The sequence below is a fragment of the Epinephelus fuscoguttatus genome, linkage group LG17 (assembly GCF_011397635.1).
Source record: "Epinephelus fuscoguttatus linkage group LG17, E.fuscoguttatus.final_Chr_v1".
NCBI classification, from domain to species: domain Eukaryota; kingdom Metazoa; phylum Chordata; class Actinopteri; order Perciformes; family Serranidae; genus Epinephelus; species Epinephelus fuscoguttatus.
This window is the reverse complement of record NC_064768.1, coordinates 23,309,573-23,329,215: the sequence shown is the minus strand read 5'-3', so window position 1 is coordinate 23,329,215 and position 19,643 is coordinate 23,309,573. Positions and strand designations below refer to the sequence as shown.

Sequence of the window (19,643 nt, the reverse complement as noted above, 5' to 3'; positions counted from 1 at the left end):
GGTTGAGTTTTATAAGCTGGAATCCAAGTTACGCTTTGAAAATTGGAGTTCACATGTGCCTTTGTTGCCTTCAGTGAATCTGGCAGCAAACTACACAGCCGCCTGGCATCCCCCTCGTCCCCTAACACGCCTCCTCTTAAATTCATATGTCATCTTCTAATTACAGAGCTGGTTAATGTATCCCCCGCTCTTCTTCTTCTCCTCCCAGTCAACACTGCTACTCTTTTCTGCTTCTCTGTCAGCAGTTTTCCTTTCCCTCCTTCCCTCCTCCTCCTCCTCCTCCTCCTCCTCCTCCTCCTCCTCCTCCTCCTTCTCCATGATCATCATCTCCTCTGCTGTCAGCTTCCCTCCGCTGTGAGCTGATGATTACAGTTACAAACTGCACCTTCATCTACAAATCACCACTGTGATTCAGACTCCAGGGCTGCTGCAATTGTGTGTTGTTGTGGTTTATGGAGCTTTTGTGCCTCGGTTGTATCTCTGCTCCTCAAGTCCATTCTTGTCTATGAGTCACATGATGACCCCGCAGTGACCCTCAGCCGTGCTCTCATTGGTGGTTCGGCGACCTAGCCGGGAAAGCTGTAGCACAATTGTTCAAGTCTGTGCTCTTGAGCGTTAACGGTGGGTGGGAGGCGGAGCTGCCAGCCACTGTCATTTATATATACTGAGACAGCTGACTCATCCACCTGTATTGTTCTATTGTTCCTTTTTTCCTGCTCTTTGTCAAAGTTACATGTGATGTGCAACTGGCATTTGTTTTGTATTTTGGCATGCAGTGTGACATGGAGCTGCAGGGTTTCCAACAGGAAATTGTTAAGCTGAGGTGGTTAGCCATCTACATCCTGATGCATCTCATTTTGTTATCAGTCAAGTGTGTGGATGAGGGTCTAAACACACCAAGCCCCCAAGAACAGCACCAGGCTTTGAAGCCAAGCTCACATTATGGGCAAACTGTCGTAATACAACTTTGGGGTTCGTCATGTAATGCTATTGGGCAGTTTGTTGACTAGTTGATTAAACGTTGCTACTGTCAGTCGGCTGCACCCAAAATACTAGCTGGTTAAACCAACAAAAATGCCATTCTAGTACTCAGGGAGTTTTCCTAAAGATTTATTTCCCCCAAGAATATTGCTTTCAATAAATGTTATCTGTTAACTTTTATTTATTGAGTTGTTGACATGTTGTAGGGGAAAGTGTCACACATTTCAGCGCCGTTTAAAATACGATTTGGTCATTGAAAAATGTGATTAATTATTTCCAAGGGCTGCTTTGTGTGTCTGAATGTAATGCTAATTTGGTGTTGGGGCTTTGGGTTGCTTGCATGTCTGTTTGTGCTAACATGCTGTTTGTTGTTGTTGTGTTATTGTGTTGTACTGGTGCTCTGCTGTTGCTTGCTGCTTCGCATGGCTTCTTTTCTATGTTGACGATTTCTAACTGCTGTAGTGCTAAGTCTTTATACTGTCTTTGTCCAGTGAATTGACCTGTGAATCTTTATCCTTTCATTGGTTTCAAAACATCTTGCCAAAGGACTGCAGTTGAAAATTAGCCAGCTGGCTAACACTGGCACATTTACAGAAATGTTGATTAATGTGCGTTGTCCTTGTAAATAAATAAGATAAATAAAATTTTAAAAAGTATAATAGACACAATATATTTCAGACAGTGTTTAAACTTATAGATTAAATTGTGCTCAGTTTTTACTGTTGTCTTACTTGAAGACTGACTACTGGTTTAAGTTTGAACCTTAATTTAAATACGAGAGACATTAGTCGGTAGGAACATCCCTACATTGGGCCCAAAAAGACTTTTTTCCCATAGATTTACATTGTGAAAGACAAATTTGTAAATCAGTGGATGCATTTATTTGAGCATCACAACCCCGCAAAATTACTGATGTCAATGTGGGTTTGATCATTTTAGTGCGATAACATTCAATAATATATGGTATTTATTGTTTCAAACGCACCCCTCTCTTTTCCCCTGGAGTTTATTGTCTCATTACATAAAAGCATGTACATTTTTTTTTATGTTAGTAGCGGTGTTTTAGACGAGGTGGCCCACTTCAGTCATAAAACACTGATTTAACAGTCTTTCATATGCAGAGGCTCTTATTTTGAATTCATTTATTTAGGTGTTGTTAAATGTTGCCAATTTGCTATGCTGTCAATAACATTGGCTGTATTTGTCTGCAAATATCAAACTCTTCCTATTTGCTTGTGTGAGTGTAATATGTAAATGTATGTGTATGCTTTGGCTGCTTTGAAACCAGTTTTGAAAAGGATTACAGCTAATTCAGTTAGTGCTTGGAAACAGCTTCCCCTGTTCCATTTTGTACATAAGGTCATGACCACAGCTGTGACAGAGCTCAGCGGACTTCCACCCTGTTAGTTTAATGTGTGCCAGTCAGATAGTTTAGATAAATGCAAGAGGTCTGACATCCCGGCTTCCTCTTTCTGTTTGGCAACTGTCCTTTTTAATGACCCTCTCTTTTGATCTTCCCCTCTCTGCAGTATGGGGCAGAATTTCGCCGGTTCTCAGTGGACCGGGTCAAGCCCGGCAAGTTCGAGGAGTTTTACAAGCTCATCCTGCACATTCACCGCATCGCCAATATGGAGGTGATGATAGGCTATGCTGACGTCCACGGTGATTTGCTGCCAATCAACAACGATGACAACTTCTGCAAGGCGGTGTCAACGGCTCATCCACTGCTCAGGATCTTCATACAGAGACAAGGTATGTTGTCTGACAGTCCTTAAGACAGTATGACTTCCTTGTGGCTCTTTCTTTTAATAATTAAAGGGATACTTAACTGATATCCAACCAGCATTGCATTACAACAATGTGGATAGTATGTGTACACGAACTGTGGTAAACATCTCTTCATTGAACCAGTACCCAGATCTCCCTGCTCCCTTCTCAGCAAAACTCTGCCAGATGATGCATTTTGCATCTTGCATAATGTGGCATTTTCGTATTGCCCGCCACTGCAGACACGAAGATTATAGAAGTGGGTGAAGACACTGACCCGCTCCTTTCTCTCTCAAACTAAGACCAAACTGTAATGAAATGGTAAAACTAGGCAGTGCTGATCAAATATAAGCCAAGATTCTGTTACTGTATTGCCTTTTTCTCGCCTAAAATGTTGTCAGAAACAAATTTTAGTGCACTGTTTAGCTGTAATAGCAGGAGTATGTGGACAGTGCTATACTATTTCCAGCACAGTGAAAACAAAGGTTGGAAAAAATGACATCAAATTGTAAAACAAGGCAGCGATGATCAAATATAAACCACGATTCTGTTACTGTCAATCAGTCAGTGCATTTATTGTCACTGCACAGCCGTACAACGAAATCAGGTGTCTTCAGTGGACACATACAGCAGTTCAGACACGCAGACAGTACAAGTACAATAAAGTATTGCTCGTAGTCGTGAAATATTGCACATATACAAGATATTTCCTTAGATGCTGTTGTATGTATCTTTAAGCTTGATTATTTACCTGCTATTTACATGTTTTAGCTTACCGTTAAGTAGTAATACAAGATCATTTGTCACCACTTGGCCACTATTGTGTCCAACAGCCAAGCTCACATTACGTCACCCATAAGCAGGAGCATTTATTAGTCCTGTGCAGCGCTGTGCATTCTGGTAGTTGTAGGTTTTCACCCTCTTGAGCAACACCGAATGCCACATTCCTTGTTTATGGTTTTCTCTGGTCACGTAGCACCAATTTCAAAAGTATTTGCGTCTTTCTGCTGCATTGACAACCTAGTTTTATGAGATGACCATCTTCCCAGCAGTGAAATACTTCTGGAAGGAGGAATCAAGCTCACTGGGTCTTTTTCTCCAACATTATAATTATAAACATTGTCTCTTGGAGCTGGTTGTTAGTTTAAATGAACATTGGATGGATATTAGTTTTCAGCTGGTAAACCTATAAAACAATGATCTCTTGCAATAACTGCATCTTGGGCTGCAATTATCGTGCTGACTCGAATCGAGTTTCCCCACATAATATTTCCTCATCCAATTATGCCTCTCTTCCCTCTCTGGGAACTCAAGGCCTTTTTGTTTACTTCATGCAAGGCTTTCTGTGTGTGTGTGTGTGTATGTCTGTGTGTGTGTTTTTGTGTTTCCTGCCCTCTTATTGGCTGGATCGTCTCAGTCTCTGTCTGTCTGCCTGGCTAAGTCCTGTGTCTTATCCAGAGGAAGGGCTCGCAGGCAGATGAAAACACACACACACACACATGCACACAGGCCGGTGCCTTGGCAGCCCCATAGAAATCAGGTCATTGAGCAAAGCCTGTATCCCGGCATACCAGACATTACTAAGAGACAAAAGATCTGCATGAAAAGAGAGACTCCTTACTGAGCTCCCTCCGTTTGTGTTTGTGTGTGTGTGTGTGTGTGTGTGCATATGAGTGTGTATTTGTTCAAAGACAACAGCACGGTACCCTGAATGGGAACCAGTCCTCGTCTCTCTCTCTCTTTCCCTCTCAATCTCGCTCTCATTGATCCCAAGTCTGGAGTGGGCCTTGACTGCCTGCCAGCCAGCCAGCGAGCATACAAATGAATCTATCACTATTCACATCTATTCATACCCTCAATCCTCCCTGGAATGCACCTCGTTCATTTGTGTAATGAACATGTACACTCCAGGGTATTGTTTTAATTGTCGTCCAGTGGTTCAAATACAAAAGCTGGCTACCGCGCCGTGAGTTATCTTGTTGCATATTTCCAGTAAGAAATGAGGTTTGGATATTGAAGAGGCCCCACCTGACGTTTTCATTGTGTGATTCACTATCTTGAGAGCTCAGACGGCTGCAGCTGAATGAACTCTGTACAATGACTGATATGACATCAGCCAAAGATATCAAATGTAGAAATTAAAATGTGGAATTAACTAGGTTTTTATTGTTGGGTAAATTTTTTTCATTGTCTGGGAACTTTTGACGCACAAATTAATATGTATGTCTTTAGTCGGCATCTCTCAGTGCAAAGACAGCATGCCCATAAGTTTCCTTTCTCTTATTTCTCCTCTTTTTGTTTAAAAGGGAATATGTAACATTTATTTTATGGTAACCTTGTTCTTGCACTGTTAACGTAGCATGCAAATTTTCCACCAGAAAATTGTCTAGCAGGGGCGATAAGGCGGCAAGACTGTGATGCATCTTGTCTTCTGATCAATTGTCTAAGTACTTGATGGCCTTGCCAATTAGCTATGTGCTGTGTGCGATATTCAGCGCATTAATATAGCAATAAACAACCATTTGCTATGTAAAGATACAGTAGAGTAATGGCGTCCTGAGCAGAGAATGAAGTCACGCTACCTCTGTGTGTGTTGTAATCTCAGCTTCTCTGTTCATTGTTATGGTAGTAGACGGCCCGTCCGTGCAAGCACATTATTGCATGCAAGTGTGTGTGTGTATTTGACTGGCTAGCTAATCACCTCTGCACTGCGCTCATATGGCGGTCAGTGCTGATATCAGGAGGGCATAGCAGCGAAAGCGTAATATCCACCCACCAGTTCCCCCCAGGTTAAGTCCATTAGTTCTGTAAGTACTTTTGTCATTGTTGCGCTGTTTGCGCTCTTGTTAGTTCCTTTAAGTGATTTAAAATAATGTCATAATAGATTTCTGAGCCCCATAGTTTGTGTTTTGGTGGTTCACACCTGTACATGCAAGGATTCTGCCCCTGCCTTTTTTCTGTGAGATGTCACCCATATCCGTCTTTTACATTCAGCGTGGTTGTCCCTGTTCCATGAGATGGGTCTTTACCTGTGTCACATCCCTTTTATGTCCTGTGTTCCCTTTATGATACTTTCTGGAATACAAAAATGCCTCAAAGCACCAGAGGAACTGACACTTCTACAATGGGATCTATGTAGTGTTGTAGTCAGTGGTGTGGTGGAAGGTATACGCAGGTATATGGAGTATGCCCACCTTTTTTTCTGGCCGTTTACCATGTACCCACATGTCAACCAAAAAGCCTTTGGAATATACTGTATAATAGATAGGATACATAAGAATAATAGTAGAGTATACCCTCTATCCATCCAGCTACCACCACACCACTGGTTGTAGTAGTTCAATGGTGTTCATTATGTCTTTAGTTTCTGATAATGACTTTAGTTGTTCCTTTATCTCAGACATGTTGGGATGTGACATACCTTGACATGTTTCGGTGGAAACTTCCGCCTTCCTCAGAAGTGTCACTTGGTGGTGGTTGTGACGCGTCTTTATCAGCTGATCTGTCAATCAGCCGATATTAGAGAGGCGTGACCGTCCTGTCAAAAAGTTTCCACCGAAACATGTCAAGGTATGTGACATGCTAACATGTCTGAGATAAAAGAACAACTAAAGTCATTACTGGTTGTAGTATTGTTGTTTTTGTTGTGGTGTAAACACACTGCTGACATGGTGATGTGGTTTACGGGAATGTGCACTGTTGTGACTGATGCTGAGGCAGTCTGAGCATCTCCAGCCTCACTGCAGTCTATTGTTCGTCGCCAGACAAAGAGGTGTGTGTTTTACTGTGAGTACCTCATGTCTCAGAAGAGCTGACCCGCACCCAGTATGCTACATGCACGAGAAAGTGTGTGTGTGTGTGTGTGTGATAATGACTGTATCAGTCAGTGCCAGCCTGTTAGTACAGGTCATTAGTGGTGTCACCGTGTGTCTTCACTGTCTCGGTCAGGAGACCACCCCAGATGAAAGAAAAGACTTCACACACACATATAAAGACACTGTGACTCACTCCTCAGCCACAGAAGGGACATTTTGTGTAGTAACTTAAACTGGACTGCTCTTTGACATGCATATGAGCGTGAAGGGGAAAAAAACTTTTAATTGGGCCGCTCCCCTGACAGCTCAGCCCATAAAGTTTATATGTCTCTTTCTATTTGCACTGAAAAGCAAAAAAAGTCACCTCACAGTAAATTTGAAAAGTTGTTACAATGATTAAAACTTGCCTTTTTTCAAAGATGTCACATAGAACAGGATGTGAAACCCCCCAAGTTCATGGATACATTGTACAAAAAGGCTTTTATAAGAGTTAAAGATGAAACACACTGAGAGATGGGAGGGAAAAGGGGGGATTTAAAAGGAAAACTAGGAGAGGAGGGGTCTTCAAATTTGAATCAGAGAAAGCTGGAAAGGAAGAAAGAAAATTTACTAACCTTACATCCTTTGTATTTCATTTTCTCAGTAGGATCAGACAAGCAGCACGTTTCTGTGACTGGCTGCATGTGTGTACATTTGTCCACATAACAATAGGTATTATAACACATCTCTTTCATCTACCTGACACCCCCTTCTGGGCTTAGACTGCCATTGTTGGTGAGATCACTGGAGCACGTGCGGCAGTTGTGTGGCGACACAGCAATAATCCAGCCGATGATACCTGTTACTCCCTGTGGGGGATGATGGCGGCTTGTTTAATGATGACTTCACCTGCAGAACAGAGGCTTGCACTTTGTGGTTAATTCCTAACAACATACAATATCCTGTGGGTGTAGACGATTGCACAGTGCTTGTCTTCAGTCAGAGCAAGAGGAAATTAAAGAATAACACCCTTTTCAACCAGGAAGTGCACTGATACTTAAAACACAAGCGACCTCTATCCACATACTTTTGACATGCCTCTCTCTGCATAACTTTTGAGTAGAAATATTTAGTTAGTTGTCTCTGTCAAACTATCTGCAGTTACTGCCTTATTTGGAGTCATCTGCAATATCAAATTATATGCACAACTTTGTAGCTTTTGCAACTCCTTTGTCAAGACCTCTGATTCTTGCCAAGTTCAAATCGCCTGCTCCACCAACCGACCCATCACTCTCAGATTAGAGATATCTTCCACACAATTAGGTGTACGCTGAGAAGATCCTTCGCTAGTTTCAAGACGACATGGGTACCATTTTTTGCATATGCTAATAAATTGAATTTCACTATCATCCCAGATGAACAAACTCTTAGTCCCTAACTAATCTAGTAAAATGATTCATTTCGTGTTTTATTGTTGCCGAGTAAAACACACATTTAGGGCCTGTTTATACGGTTCGGTATATATTTCTGAAAATGGGTATTTATCTTTGCATTTGCACCTGTCATTTACACATAACTGGCGTTTTTCTACACGACAACAGAGATTTTCAAAAGTGAGGGTTTTTAAAAATATCTGTTTTTATGGAGACATGTAAACGGGATAGACGGAGATTTTGGAAAACGATAATGTTGCAACCCAGTTCGTGCATGCTCATTAGGCGCCCGGGAACCTCAACAACAGTGGCAGATATATGCCAGGTTGTTTAAGTTTTGTTAGCACTTTTGGGACTACTTACGAGCTTACAAATGAACTTAGCACTGCTGCATCAACATCACTGCTACATCGGTGCACAAAGACGTCTGCTGTGCCCAATATTAGTAAGTGCATAGCAGCTAACTATGCAACATAAGGTTAAAAAGTAGTTTATCATTGTTTTTATCACTAACACAGATAGGGAAACAAATCACTGTGCACGCGCAGGATGTTATTGTATGGTGTTTGACATATGGCATATCGCCACCTACTGGCCTGGTATGCTAATTGCAGCAAAAAGCTGCCGTTTTTGTGTTTTCGTGTAAACAGGGATATCGTTATTGATCTGTAAACCCAGAATTTTTTTGATACGGGATAAATAAAAATCCATTTTTATTTGTATCGGTATCCGTGTAAACAAGGCCTTAGATGTTAACTTTTACAGTTGCCCTGTTACTACATGATTTCTTAGTTCTCACAGGTGACCGATTCAGTTCGTATTTACGTTCTCGTAAAGTGTTCTGTGTCTTTTCTTTGATCTTCTGTTTTATAATGATTTACAGCCTTATTTGAAACTCGGTAGAAATCCAATAAATTAAGTTAAAAAAAAATAAAACATGGGTAGAGTTGCTCGAAAAAAGGACAGAGGAATTGTTGTAGTCTTAAAGTAAAAACTTGAGATTGAAACGGCCACAATGCCTCTCTACATTTTGGAGTAACTCACTTTTATTTTTAAGAAATCTGTTGCTTTGTCTTGCCATTACTCCTAGCTGTGTCTGTACACAGTTGTAGATGGAGATTCTTTCTCACATCTTCCACTGACTTAAAAGTTGCCCAATTTAGATAAATTAGAAATGTCCATTGGTACTGTGATTAACTGAGTGATATCCTCTTATGAGATCATCCTCTAAAGGACTCTTATTGGCAGCTACTCAGCAAGTCTTACTTTGTCAGCAATGCAAAGCTATTAGTAGGTGTTTTGAGCTCAGTTTGGATCTGTTTCACATCAGCATGGTGCACTCCATTAGATGCAAATTGATAAAATGTTTAAAAATAGAAAATGCCTCTTATCTGGTTGAACACGCAGCAGAAAGGAGCCTTTATATTAAGCCGTTTATGTAATAACTTAAATCCCAGGGAGCCAGTCTGTTTGTAATGTAATGATTAACACAAATAATAGATGGAGAGAAAACTTATCTTCGACTTGGATTTGTCCCAGTGCTCCCATTAGTAGTAAAATAAAGATTAGTCCAGTTTAATGCTGCGTTACATCTGCAGCCTCTACTGTTTTAATTTCAAGCTTTACACAAGGTGACCTTAGGAGCCGACGGTGTCAAAACCTGTGGTGAAAAATATCAGTTTGTAGACAGAGGGGGAGGGTAGTCACCTCACAGGGGGGAGTTTTGCACCGGGACACTTCTACATCTCTCATGAAGGCACAATCAGGAGGGGGGAGGGGGGAGGAGGCGAGTAAGTGATGAGAAGAAATGGGACGCATCAAAAGATCTGCGAGCAAAGGGGAGTGAGCGAACCAGCTCTGTATGCGGAGGTGGACTCCTCGTCTGGTTGAATGTGTGGGTGTGTGTGATTGTAGTGGTTTAGTCATGCGTGGTCAACTGATGATTGATGTGAGAGCGGGGTCACATGTACATTTCTGCACCTTTAATTGCTGTGTGAGTTTCTACGTGTTCATCCAGAGAGAAATGATAGGATATTCTAACCCATGCACCCTTATATTGACTCAGCTTTTAGCTTCCTGTTTAGTGCATTTGGTTCCTGGACATTGTGATCAGAGGCACATGTTGAAGTTATTCAGAGAGGTACTCTGACGTTTTGTCAAAGGTTTATAGTGTTTATCGAGGGAAACTACTGGAAGAGTACTAACTGTTCATTCATACTCTGCCTCTTGTGCAAAATGATGCAAATTAGGATATAGATAAGAGGGAGGGAACACTGCCTACATAGTTATTTAGGCAAGATAACTCGGACAGGAAACCAGCCACTGACTTTAGAATTTCCACATTTCACCAGCAACTTTTACTGATAAAAGATTAAAGACATACCGTAAACGATCTCTGTTAGTGGTGAAAACATTAGAATATATCTAATCTGTTCCCACAAATCTATTTCTGGAGTGCGGCCGTGAATGAAGGCTGTTAATGCGCTAAAAGGCTTTTAGAGCTGGCACGGTCTGACACAATCTTAGCAGGCGTTGGTGTGTAGCTACTAATTTCCCACACTACTGTACTGTAATGACTGTAATAATCTTGATAATAGTCTTTTATGATTCTGTGCACAGTGGAGCACAAGCAGGGTTCAAGTAAGGACATGGGTATTAAAGGTCCAGTGTGTAGGATTTAGGGGGATATATTGGCAGAAATGGATTATGAAAGCATGTATTGTTTTTAGTCTATAATCACCTGAAAATAAGAATTGTTGTGTTTTCGGTACCTTAGAATGAGACGTTTATACGTGCATAGGGAGCACGGCTGAATCTAAATGGGAGTATTATTGGAATTAGTCATGTAAACAGCTCAGTAGGGCAAAACCCAAAATGTTATGTGCATTTAAACTTACTCACTGATTTGTAACCTTTAACTTCTTTATTCAGTGTTTTTACCTGTTTTAATCACCTAGTCTGTTTGTTTTGGAGAGGATGAGACCTCTGCAGATGATTCAGCTCCCAGTAAAAACCTCCTGCATGATGAATACTGAAGAAATCCCAACCTAGATGCTAGATGCCACTAAATACCCCCTAAATCTTACACACTGCCCCTTTAAAGTCAGTTTATATTTTACCTGTAATTACACTGATGGTCGACAAGAAAACTTTCCTGATCCAAGCAAAACACAGGCCTGCTTTTGAAAGCTCAATTTTGGGGGGGGAAATGGAGTTGTTTTTGTAGACAGTGCCAGTGGCCTGCACACAGACTAAACTTTCAACAAAGAGAAGAGACCCCTGTTTGTCAAAGGGCTAAAAGTTTAAATAAATAGAGCATACGAGGTAGGCCAAGGTCGTGTCTGTGTGGCTTCGTATCTAACATGCTGAGTACAGGGGGTTTTCAGCCCCGGCAAACCGACCGCTCTCCACACCTGTGAAAACTAGAGGGCCGGGTATTAACATCTGCCAAACTAAAGAGAGATGTGGCACCACAGCACAAATAGAAAAAAACGCCACAGTAAAACAGCAGCTACGGCAGTAAAAGCTGACATCCAGACCAGCGCTGTTTCGCAACAGCTTGGATCGCACAGTTGCTTGGAGATCAAATAAATGCTGGCGTTATTGTATTTCTACGGCTGCCCCGACTGTCTGCACTTTGCCGACTTCCCACACTTGGCTGTCTCTCTTTTTTCTTTGTGCCTCAGTGAGATCAGAAATGTGTTGTTAACAGAACAAAGCTCGGCAGGCTGAGAAAAGAAAGGTGTCATTTACACCGAGAACTGTTGTGGAAGAGTTGAATGCAGCTTGAGCAAAAAAAATATAATACGTTTTAGTGTACTAGTCACTCGTCACTGGAGTACTTGAATATGGAAACTACTTAAAATGCCCATTTCTAATATAGAGATATGGATGATGGGTAGAACCTTGACCTAAACCAGACCTGACCTGAGCTTTCTAACTATGGAGTCACGCTGGAGCTCTGGTCAATCATCAGCCGCGCTCAACACACTTTTTTTCCAGGGTTTTGCATGGAATGTGGTTCCTAATGATCAAAGAGATAACATAAGGCTGAATAACTAGTCTGTGAAACAGACACTCTGCTGTCATGGTCAGAGTTTAATGCCTGAAATGGTTTACAATCCAAATGTTGAAATGGAGAGGATGTTTAATGGGCTTGTGTTTGTGTCTGGTTTCTCTTATTTCCTCTTATAAAAGAATATGATTGCAAGCAGACATCTAATTTCTTCAATCCTGGTTTTGAACTTTTGAAGCCTGAATTCTTAAACCTTTATTTTCAGACACTCTTTGTTTTAAAGGAGCTGTGTGTAGGATTTAGTGGTGTCTCGCCATGACGATCGCAGATTGCAACCAGGTGAAAGTTCTCCCATGTGCCAAGAGTGAACTCCTGGTTAGGATTCCTTTGAAGTTCATTGGTCACAAGGTTTTCACCGTGAGCTGAATTATCAGCAGAGGTCTCTTCCTCATCAAATCAAACAGAAAAATACTGGATAAAGCGCTAAAAAGTGAGTGGATGTTCGGCTGAGGCTGAGTGAATGTGACCCATTGCAGAATCACTGAATTTTATAATGGCACTGCACAGAAACTGGATTGGTTGCATCACAGCCTGACGCCTGATGTGCCTGATAAGGTCAGTATCGGCGCCACAACCTATCCAGTGTATCAGATAAGTGCATCTGTAATTCTTATTACATTCTTATTCTTATAAATTACATAAATGTGATGTAAAATGCCTCCTTATACATCCATAAAGCAGCTGTTATACATTAAGAGCCACAGTCTCTGTTGAGTTGCTCTCAGTCTGTGTGCTGTTGTAGTGGCCGAGTGCAGGGACATTGTCAGCACATCTGGCCACTCTCACACCATCACCAAGGGGCTTCTGAGAACACGTGGTGCATGTGTGTGTATGTGTGTGTTGTGTACTCTTGTCCACATGCCCTGTTCACTAGATGGGATTGTGCGGCAGATGTGTCAACATGCCAGTGCTCAGTCATGGTAGCTGTAGGTTAAAGCTTTGACCCCACAGCATTTGATCCATGTATACAAGAGGAAGAGCCACCTCAGTAATTAGTGTTTGCTCTTTATCCCAGTCAGACCTCCCAAAGCTGATTTAGTCCTCTGACACTGGAACAGAATAGCTCTCTTGTTTAGTATACATGGTTCAGAATTTATTCATGCCAACGTGCAGCTTTTTCTGTTTTGTCCTCTGTGCGTATTTCAGTGGATTATAAACCTGCATGCCAGCCACGTAATCAAATACCACAATGGGCAGAAAGCATCCTTTTCCTCATTCCAGCAGAACTACTTTGGCCATGTAAAGGCCCTGCCTTGTTGCATTGCCTCAGTGTGCTCTCTTTGCACAACATCAAAGTCATTAAGAGTGAGTCTGAGTGCGGTCTGTTATGTTGAGGCTGCCACTACCTCCAGTCTTTGTGCTCGGTACCAGCGAGCAGCCTCAGGCTGTGCGACGATGAAGCTGGCTGAGTGAAAGGGATCACTATGAAACAACAGGCCCCGCTCACTGCCTACTGCTCCTTGAAGCAGAAGAAGACAGCAGCTGTCAGATAGAGCTCATCTTTTTTTCTTTCTTGGGCTTTTGTTTTATTTGTTACGTCTCTACCCTGCTATGCTCTCCCTCTTTCTGAGCAGAGTGGTGAAAGTGTGCAGTTCCTGTCAGATAGGATGCCAGCAGAACAGTGCAACTCCTCCGTCTGATCATCTTGGTCCACATTCAAGAATGCTGTTTTAGGTAGCTGCTTGGACCGATCCTCATTCTTTTCACATTAGAGCTCAGGCATGACTCAATTGTCGAGGGCAAAGGGGGAGAAAACCACGGCAGACAGTGGGGAGTCAGCCTGACAGTAAGAAAGACAGACAGGCAGGGAGTAGGAAGGAAGGAGGGAGGACTGGGCAGGTTGAGTCCACCTCCATCCTGCGGTCTGGCTGTTATCCTCCTGTTGCAACCTGAGCCAACAGAAATCAGGAATTTTCTGGAGAAGAGGGGAAGCCCGTGCAGGCAGAGGTGGTACAGGCAAATGTCATGTACCGTGCGAGACAAAAAGCCTTTTATTAGAGCTTTGTGTAAGCTTCACACAGATACTTTGATGACACATCTGGGTCACATTCAGAGGGCAGCAGCAAGGGAAAATCCACTGCCTTTGAAAACATCTCAGGCAAGTGAGGTGTTCAAGGCCTCGTCAGTGTCGGAATTTTTTTTCCCGGTTGCTGTGTGCACGTGCGTGTGTCACAGTGCATCTCTGCGCCATATCAAATAAATCCCTGTCTCCATACTGGGAAAGTTTCAGTGCCGTAAAACCTTCTAGGTGGTGTGTGTGTGGGCCTCTCAATAAAACCTGTGTGTGGCCTTTTCTCTGCATGTCTTCAGACAATGCCAGCCATAGTTAAAGTGTGATGGAGATGCCTGGTGCCTGCCAGGAGCAGGACAGAGAAGCATGTCCATGTCCGACGGGGAGCTGCCTCCCTTTGTGCCTCTGACTGGAGACCAGCTTGGATGTTGCTGTAAACCATGTCAGCTGGCACAATAAGGAACAAACACCAGTCCACACCCATGCTAAGCATGCAGCCAGATGCAAGCATGCACACACACACACACACTCAGTTCCATTACATCTAATTTGCGCTTGTTTAATGTGTTTGTGAACTGAGTCATTTTATTTGCACCACATAAGTCTTTTGCTTTAAAGCAGAAGATGCACACAGGATTGCTTTCTTACTACCACGTGCACATGTTCATATGCATCACAAATCCCATCTGAAGCACATCTTCGGCCCTGCTCTCTGTTGTGTGTCGTGGGAGGGGGAGGTCCTGTGTTTTAATTAAACTTGTAAGGGCTGTTATGTTTGGCAGAACTATATTGGTGTTTGTGTTTCCTAAGTCCCTGCTTTCATTTTGGTTTACGACCTCGCTTTGAACTGCGTCCCCGCTCCCCCACAATGAAGTTTCCAGACATTGTGGGACAAGAGTGTCTGTGTCGGAGCCTCCTGTCATGCGTTTGTCATGTTTGATGAACATTTTATAGGGTTATTTTTACATTTTTTAGAGTCCACAATGTTCCCTTTATGGTTTTGCGTGGTCACAAATTGTTCAAAGAAAAAAAAATTTCAGTACATAGAAAATTGATACTACTAACAAAACCGCTCAAATGTTTGACGTGCAAATTTCCTGAAGGATGCGGTTTATTTGCAGCTCCTCATATTGGTAAAAATGAAGTATACACACAGCTGCACTCAATTCAGGAACACTATCACACCTCGACAGACTTTCTGTTATGACTACTCCGGTTCTCAAAAACTCAGTGGCTCAGTTGAAATTGACCTCATCCTGCATCTAAATAAGCTCAGAGAGATGCAAGGCTTTTGGAAATTGCATGCTGGATGTGATGAATATAGCCGGTCCTTCAGGGACAAACAAACAACTTCCTAAGCCACCGTCACCACCAGGCCACTCCTCCGCAGCATGAACCTTCAAAGAGAGAAAAACAAGCTTGAAATACTTCTGTGTCTTATTTCTTTCCCTCAGTGTATGGCTTGAAAGTGGAATGAGATCCTGTGACATGTGCGACTGAATTTCCAACTGTGAATCCTTTTTTTGTTCATTGTTTGTATTGTTGTTTGTATGTTGTCACAAGCATAAGGGGCAGGGTTTGTTTGGGGACTTCCTTTTATTTCAACTTGATAGAATAAACCGGTTATTCTAACGCATCTGCTTATCTATGCAGAAGGATTTTACTTTATTTGGAGCTGTTATATGGAATTTTTCAATAGATGTCTATCATTACTATTTAATTGTAAAACAGATAACTTTAAAAATTATTATTTTTTAAAAAGGGTTCATTTATGCTCATTGTTGAATAATGTATATGGACAGAGCCCCGTCTGTACTTTGCATTCATTTCATCCATATTTGTCCCATTTTCCGAACACTTTAAAAATTTCAAAACTGAAAAAAAAGAACACAGTAACATAGCGAAAGGAACTGTACATTCACATAGTGAATAGATCAAAAATTTTGATAGAAATAGAAAGAGTCATAATTGACCTCGCTCACATTTGAGGTGTCCTGTCACCAGTTCTACAGATGTCTCTTTTATAATGGTGGTCTATGGGGGAAATGCTTTTTGGGCTGCAGGGGTGTTTTTTCACTGCAGTACTGCGAGTGGCCACTGGGAAAACTGTCTGCAAGGCTAAGCGGCTCTCCTGGGGGTCTGATGCCAACATAAAAGACGCAATGAAGCATATGGGAAGTGAGGTGTACAGCATTTCAGATGAACATATCTATTTTCATACTTAAAGGGAGTATAAATGAGCCTTAAGACTGCCGGTTAGCCGAGCTTAGCAAGAATTTGCAGCTAGGGAAGAGCTAGCTAGCTTGATTTGTCTTTTGTACACATAAACACACAAGATATAGCATGTTAATTAGTGAGCTTTATAGCTGCTGATAGGTGGATTTTGTTATGTGTGAACAGAGCAAGGCTAGTTTTCCACAGCATTTAAAGGCTTCATGCTAAGCTAAGCTAACTGTCTCTTGGCCCTAGCTTTATGTTAAGCACACAGATATGAGAGTGGTATCTATCTTCCCAGTCTGATGTTGTATAGAGAAGTGAATCATAGAAAATATCAGCATCAGTGTCTGCTGATATTCTGTTGGGGTGGTTGAACCTAATTCTGGGAACTTCAAGATGTCATCAGCTTCTTCACATGACAGTCTGAGGGTTCAGCTAACACATTTAAACAGGAAATGCCTCCTTTAATGCATTATAAATCACAGGTAAATGATGTATAACAAGGTAAGGATGGATTTCCTCTCAAACAGGACAGAGACGATACGGAGAGTGGTCGAGTAAGAGTACGCAGTGGAAAATTCCCAGGCCAAGTTTAGAACCGAGCCATGAGCAAAGTGAGGGAAGAGGGTGAAGGTTTGGGGTTAGAGGGAGCGGGGGATATGGACGCTGGGTGGATGTTAGTGGGTTTTTGAGGGAGGAGTTGCTGGTTTTGTGCAGAGACGGCTCGCTGTGAGACTGCTCACTGCAGTTCCTCCTTAATTACAGCTCTACTGGAGGACAAGGCCAGGCATGCTCTGTGTGTAGCACTGGAGCACACACACAAATTCACACGTACAAATGGGATGAACACAAGTGCAAGCTTGAGCAAAGGATTTGTGTCCTTTGAGGAAATCCGAGTTTATCTCACATTATCAAAGCACGGGGGTTGGCTTGAAAAGAGTGTGTAGTCAGTGACGCATGTGCTGTATTATCAAATTGGTCTTCTCTCCTATCTGGTTTGATCTGTTGTGCAAGGACTCACTGTCTCAGCCTGGGATACAGTTTGATATCTTCTTGTAAGTTTTGGATCTGTTTTACTTTAAGTGAACAGTGTGCAAGATTTAGGGGGATTTAGTGGCATCTAGTGGTGAGGATTACAGATTGCAACCAGCTGAAACTCCTCCCAGTCAGAAGTTTTTTACTTGGAGCCATGTTATCCACAAAGGTCTCTTCCTCTCCAAAACAAACAAACAAACCAGGTGATTCAAACAGCTTAAAACACTGAATAAAACAGTTTAACATTACAAATAAGTGTTTGTCCGACACTGTTCAGCACATAGCAGGTGGCCCGCTAGCCCAGTACCTGCAAATGGGTGCTCACCTATATTCTTTTATAACTTAATGTGTGCTCACCTTACCTCTGTTACAGACATTCAGGAGATTTTTACCTTCAGCCGAATTATCCGCAAAGGTCTCTTCTTCTCTAGGACAAACAGACCCTGTGATTTAAAGTGGTAAAAAGACTGAATAAAGCAGTTTCACATTACAAATCAGTGTTTCTCCAATGCTGTTTGGCATGTCAGAGACAGGCAACTAGCCCAGCACCTGTTAATTTGTGCTCACCTTTTTTCTCTGATTACATAAGATCCAGACGTTCAGGAGGTTGTTATCAGGAGCTGAATTATCTGCAGAGGTCTCTTCCTTTCCAAAACAAACAGACCTGGTGATTTAAACTAGTAAAACACTGAATAAAGCAGTTTTACGTAAAAAAAAAAAAAGAAAGAAAGAAAAAAAAAATGTGTGAAATGTGAACATTCAAATGGCCCTATCTGGAACCCATATTTGGTTTGTCCATTTTGGACTACTGTAGAAACATGGCAGTGTAACAAAGAAAACTTACTTATTATATAATATTTAATTTCTGCCAATATATCAACCCAAATCTTTCACACGGGACCTTGAAAGATCATTAAACGGTTCATTTGAATTCTCTTCTAATCAACAAGAACTACATCTACTTCAGGTTCTGGCCTGAGAGACAGAATAAAGCTTCCTGGCCTAAGCAAGCTGAGCCATGAGAAGTGCATGGTAGCTAGCATCAACATCAGCCTAGCATTGCCTCTGCGAAGGGTTATTTTGGGAGTCCATAATTACAAAGGAGGGACTGACTTTGCTTCTCGACAGCTCACCCGCAGCAAACACACACACACACACACAACACTGGCAAGGTTGACTTCAGAGCCACCCAGCTTTACTTTAGGTTAACGGTGTCTTCGCTACAATAACATGCTAACTGCTGGTAGCTTGTCTGTCAATTAATAAACAATAATTTAAGGATCTCAACCTGCACACTGCTGCTGATCCACATGGCAGGCGCATATGCTACATGCACTGTACATTGCAAACACACACACGTCTCCTCCATTGACGTGAAACCAATCAGATGTGCTCGACCTCATAGCATGTGATGTTATTTATTTTCCCCATTTGGTGACCCTGGTCAGAAGTTCACAGCCCCTGAAGCAAAACCATCCAGAACTAAATCCACTCAACATGAAAGCCTGTGCAAACATGGCTGCATGGGCTGCGTACAAGTGCACTGTATGAACTCTTGTATCATTTGGCCTGTGTGGACACTAGTGCGCCTGTCGGAGTTGAGGTCCGTGTTTTTTACATTTTTGTGTTTCTTGGTTTTTGGTCAGTGGGACCTCTGGATGCCTAAATGTGGGGAGAATAATTATAGGCCATACGTGCACAAAGCACATGTGTGTAGCATTCACTAACATGATTATATGCAATACTGCATGTTCATACTGGACACACAATCGTGCCTCCAGTATAGAAAGGCATGTTTATGCATCACATGCTGAAGATATTGCATTGTGTTTTTCCTAGAAATAGTCTGATCCGGTCTGCTGAGAGGGAGTTGGCTGTTTCTTTAGGGTTGTTTACTCCTCTGGTATCCCCCTGTGGCCAAGCCACACTGTTGAAATAGGAAGCCATTTTGTTGTTGTTGTTGTTTGTAAAAGAAGAAAGTGGGCTGTGTTTCAGAGTTATTTATCACTTAATCTGATGGCAGTTGGCATTGGAAATGATTTTAATTATTGCTTGATTGCCTCTAAAGGATGGTGGTAATTTTTAATTGTAAGTTAATTTCCTGTTGTTTTTTTTTCACATATGCATTATAGCACATTTGATTTGTGTGGACTTGTGCAACTGTATCGGGCGTGTGGGTGTGTGTGGGTGCTTGAGGAATTAAAGGAACAATTATATCTGGCTAGAAGAAGCCATATATAGGTCATGAGGCTAAAACAATGAGACAAGCTGTCACGCTGCCTCACCAGTCTGGCAATTGTTCAGCCACAACACGGACTGCAGTGATTTGA

The 19,643-nt window shown here is 42.0% G+C and overlaps 1 protein-coding gene across 1 annotated transcript in view; it reads left to right on the top strand.

Annotated features, from left to right (window-relative positions):
- Positions 1-19,643, top strand: part of pard6gb (par-6 family cell polarity regulator gamma b) — a 43,430-nt gene that overhangs the window by 4,433 nt on the left and 19,354 nt on the right. The window contains exon 2 of the mRNA XM_049603156.1: positions 2,511-2,733. Within this exon, the coding sequence (XP_049459113.1) occupies positions 2,511-2,733 (223 nt within the window). The remainder of the gene's footprint in view (positions 1-2,510; positions 2,734-19,643) is intronic.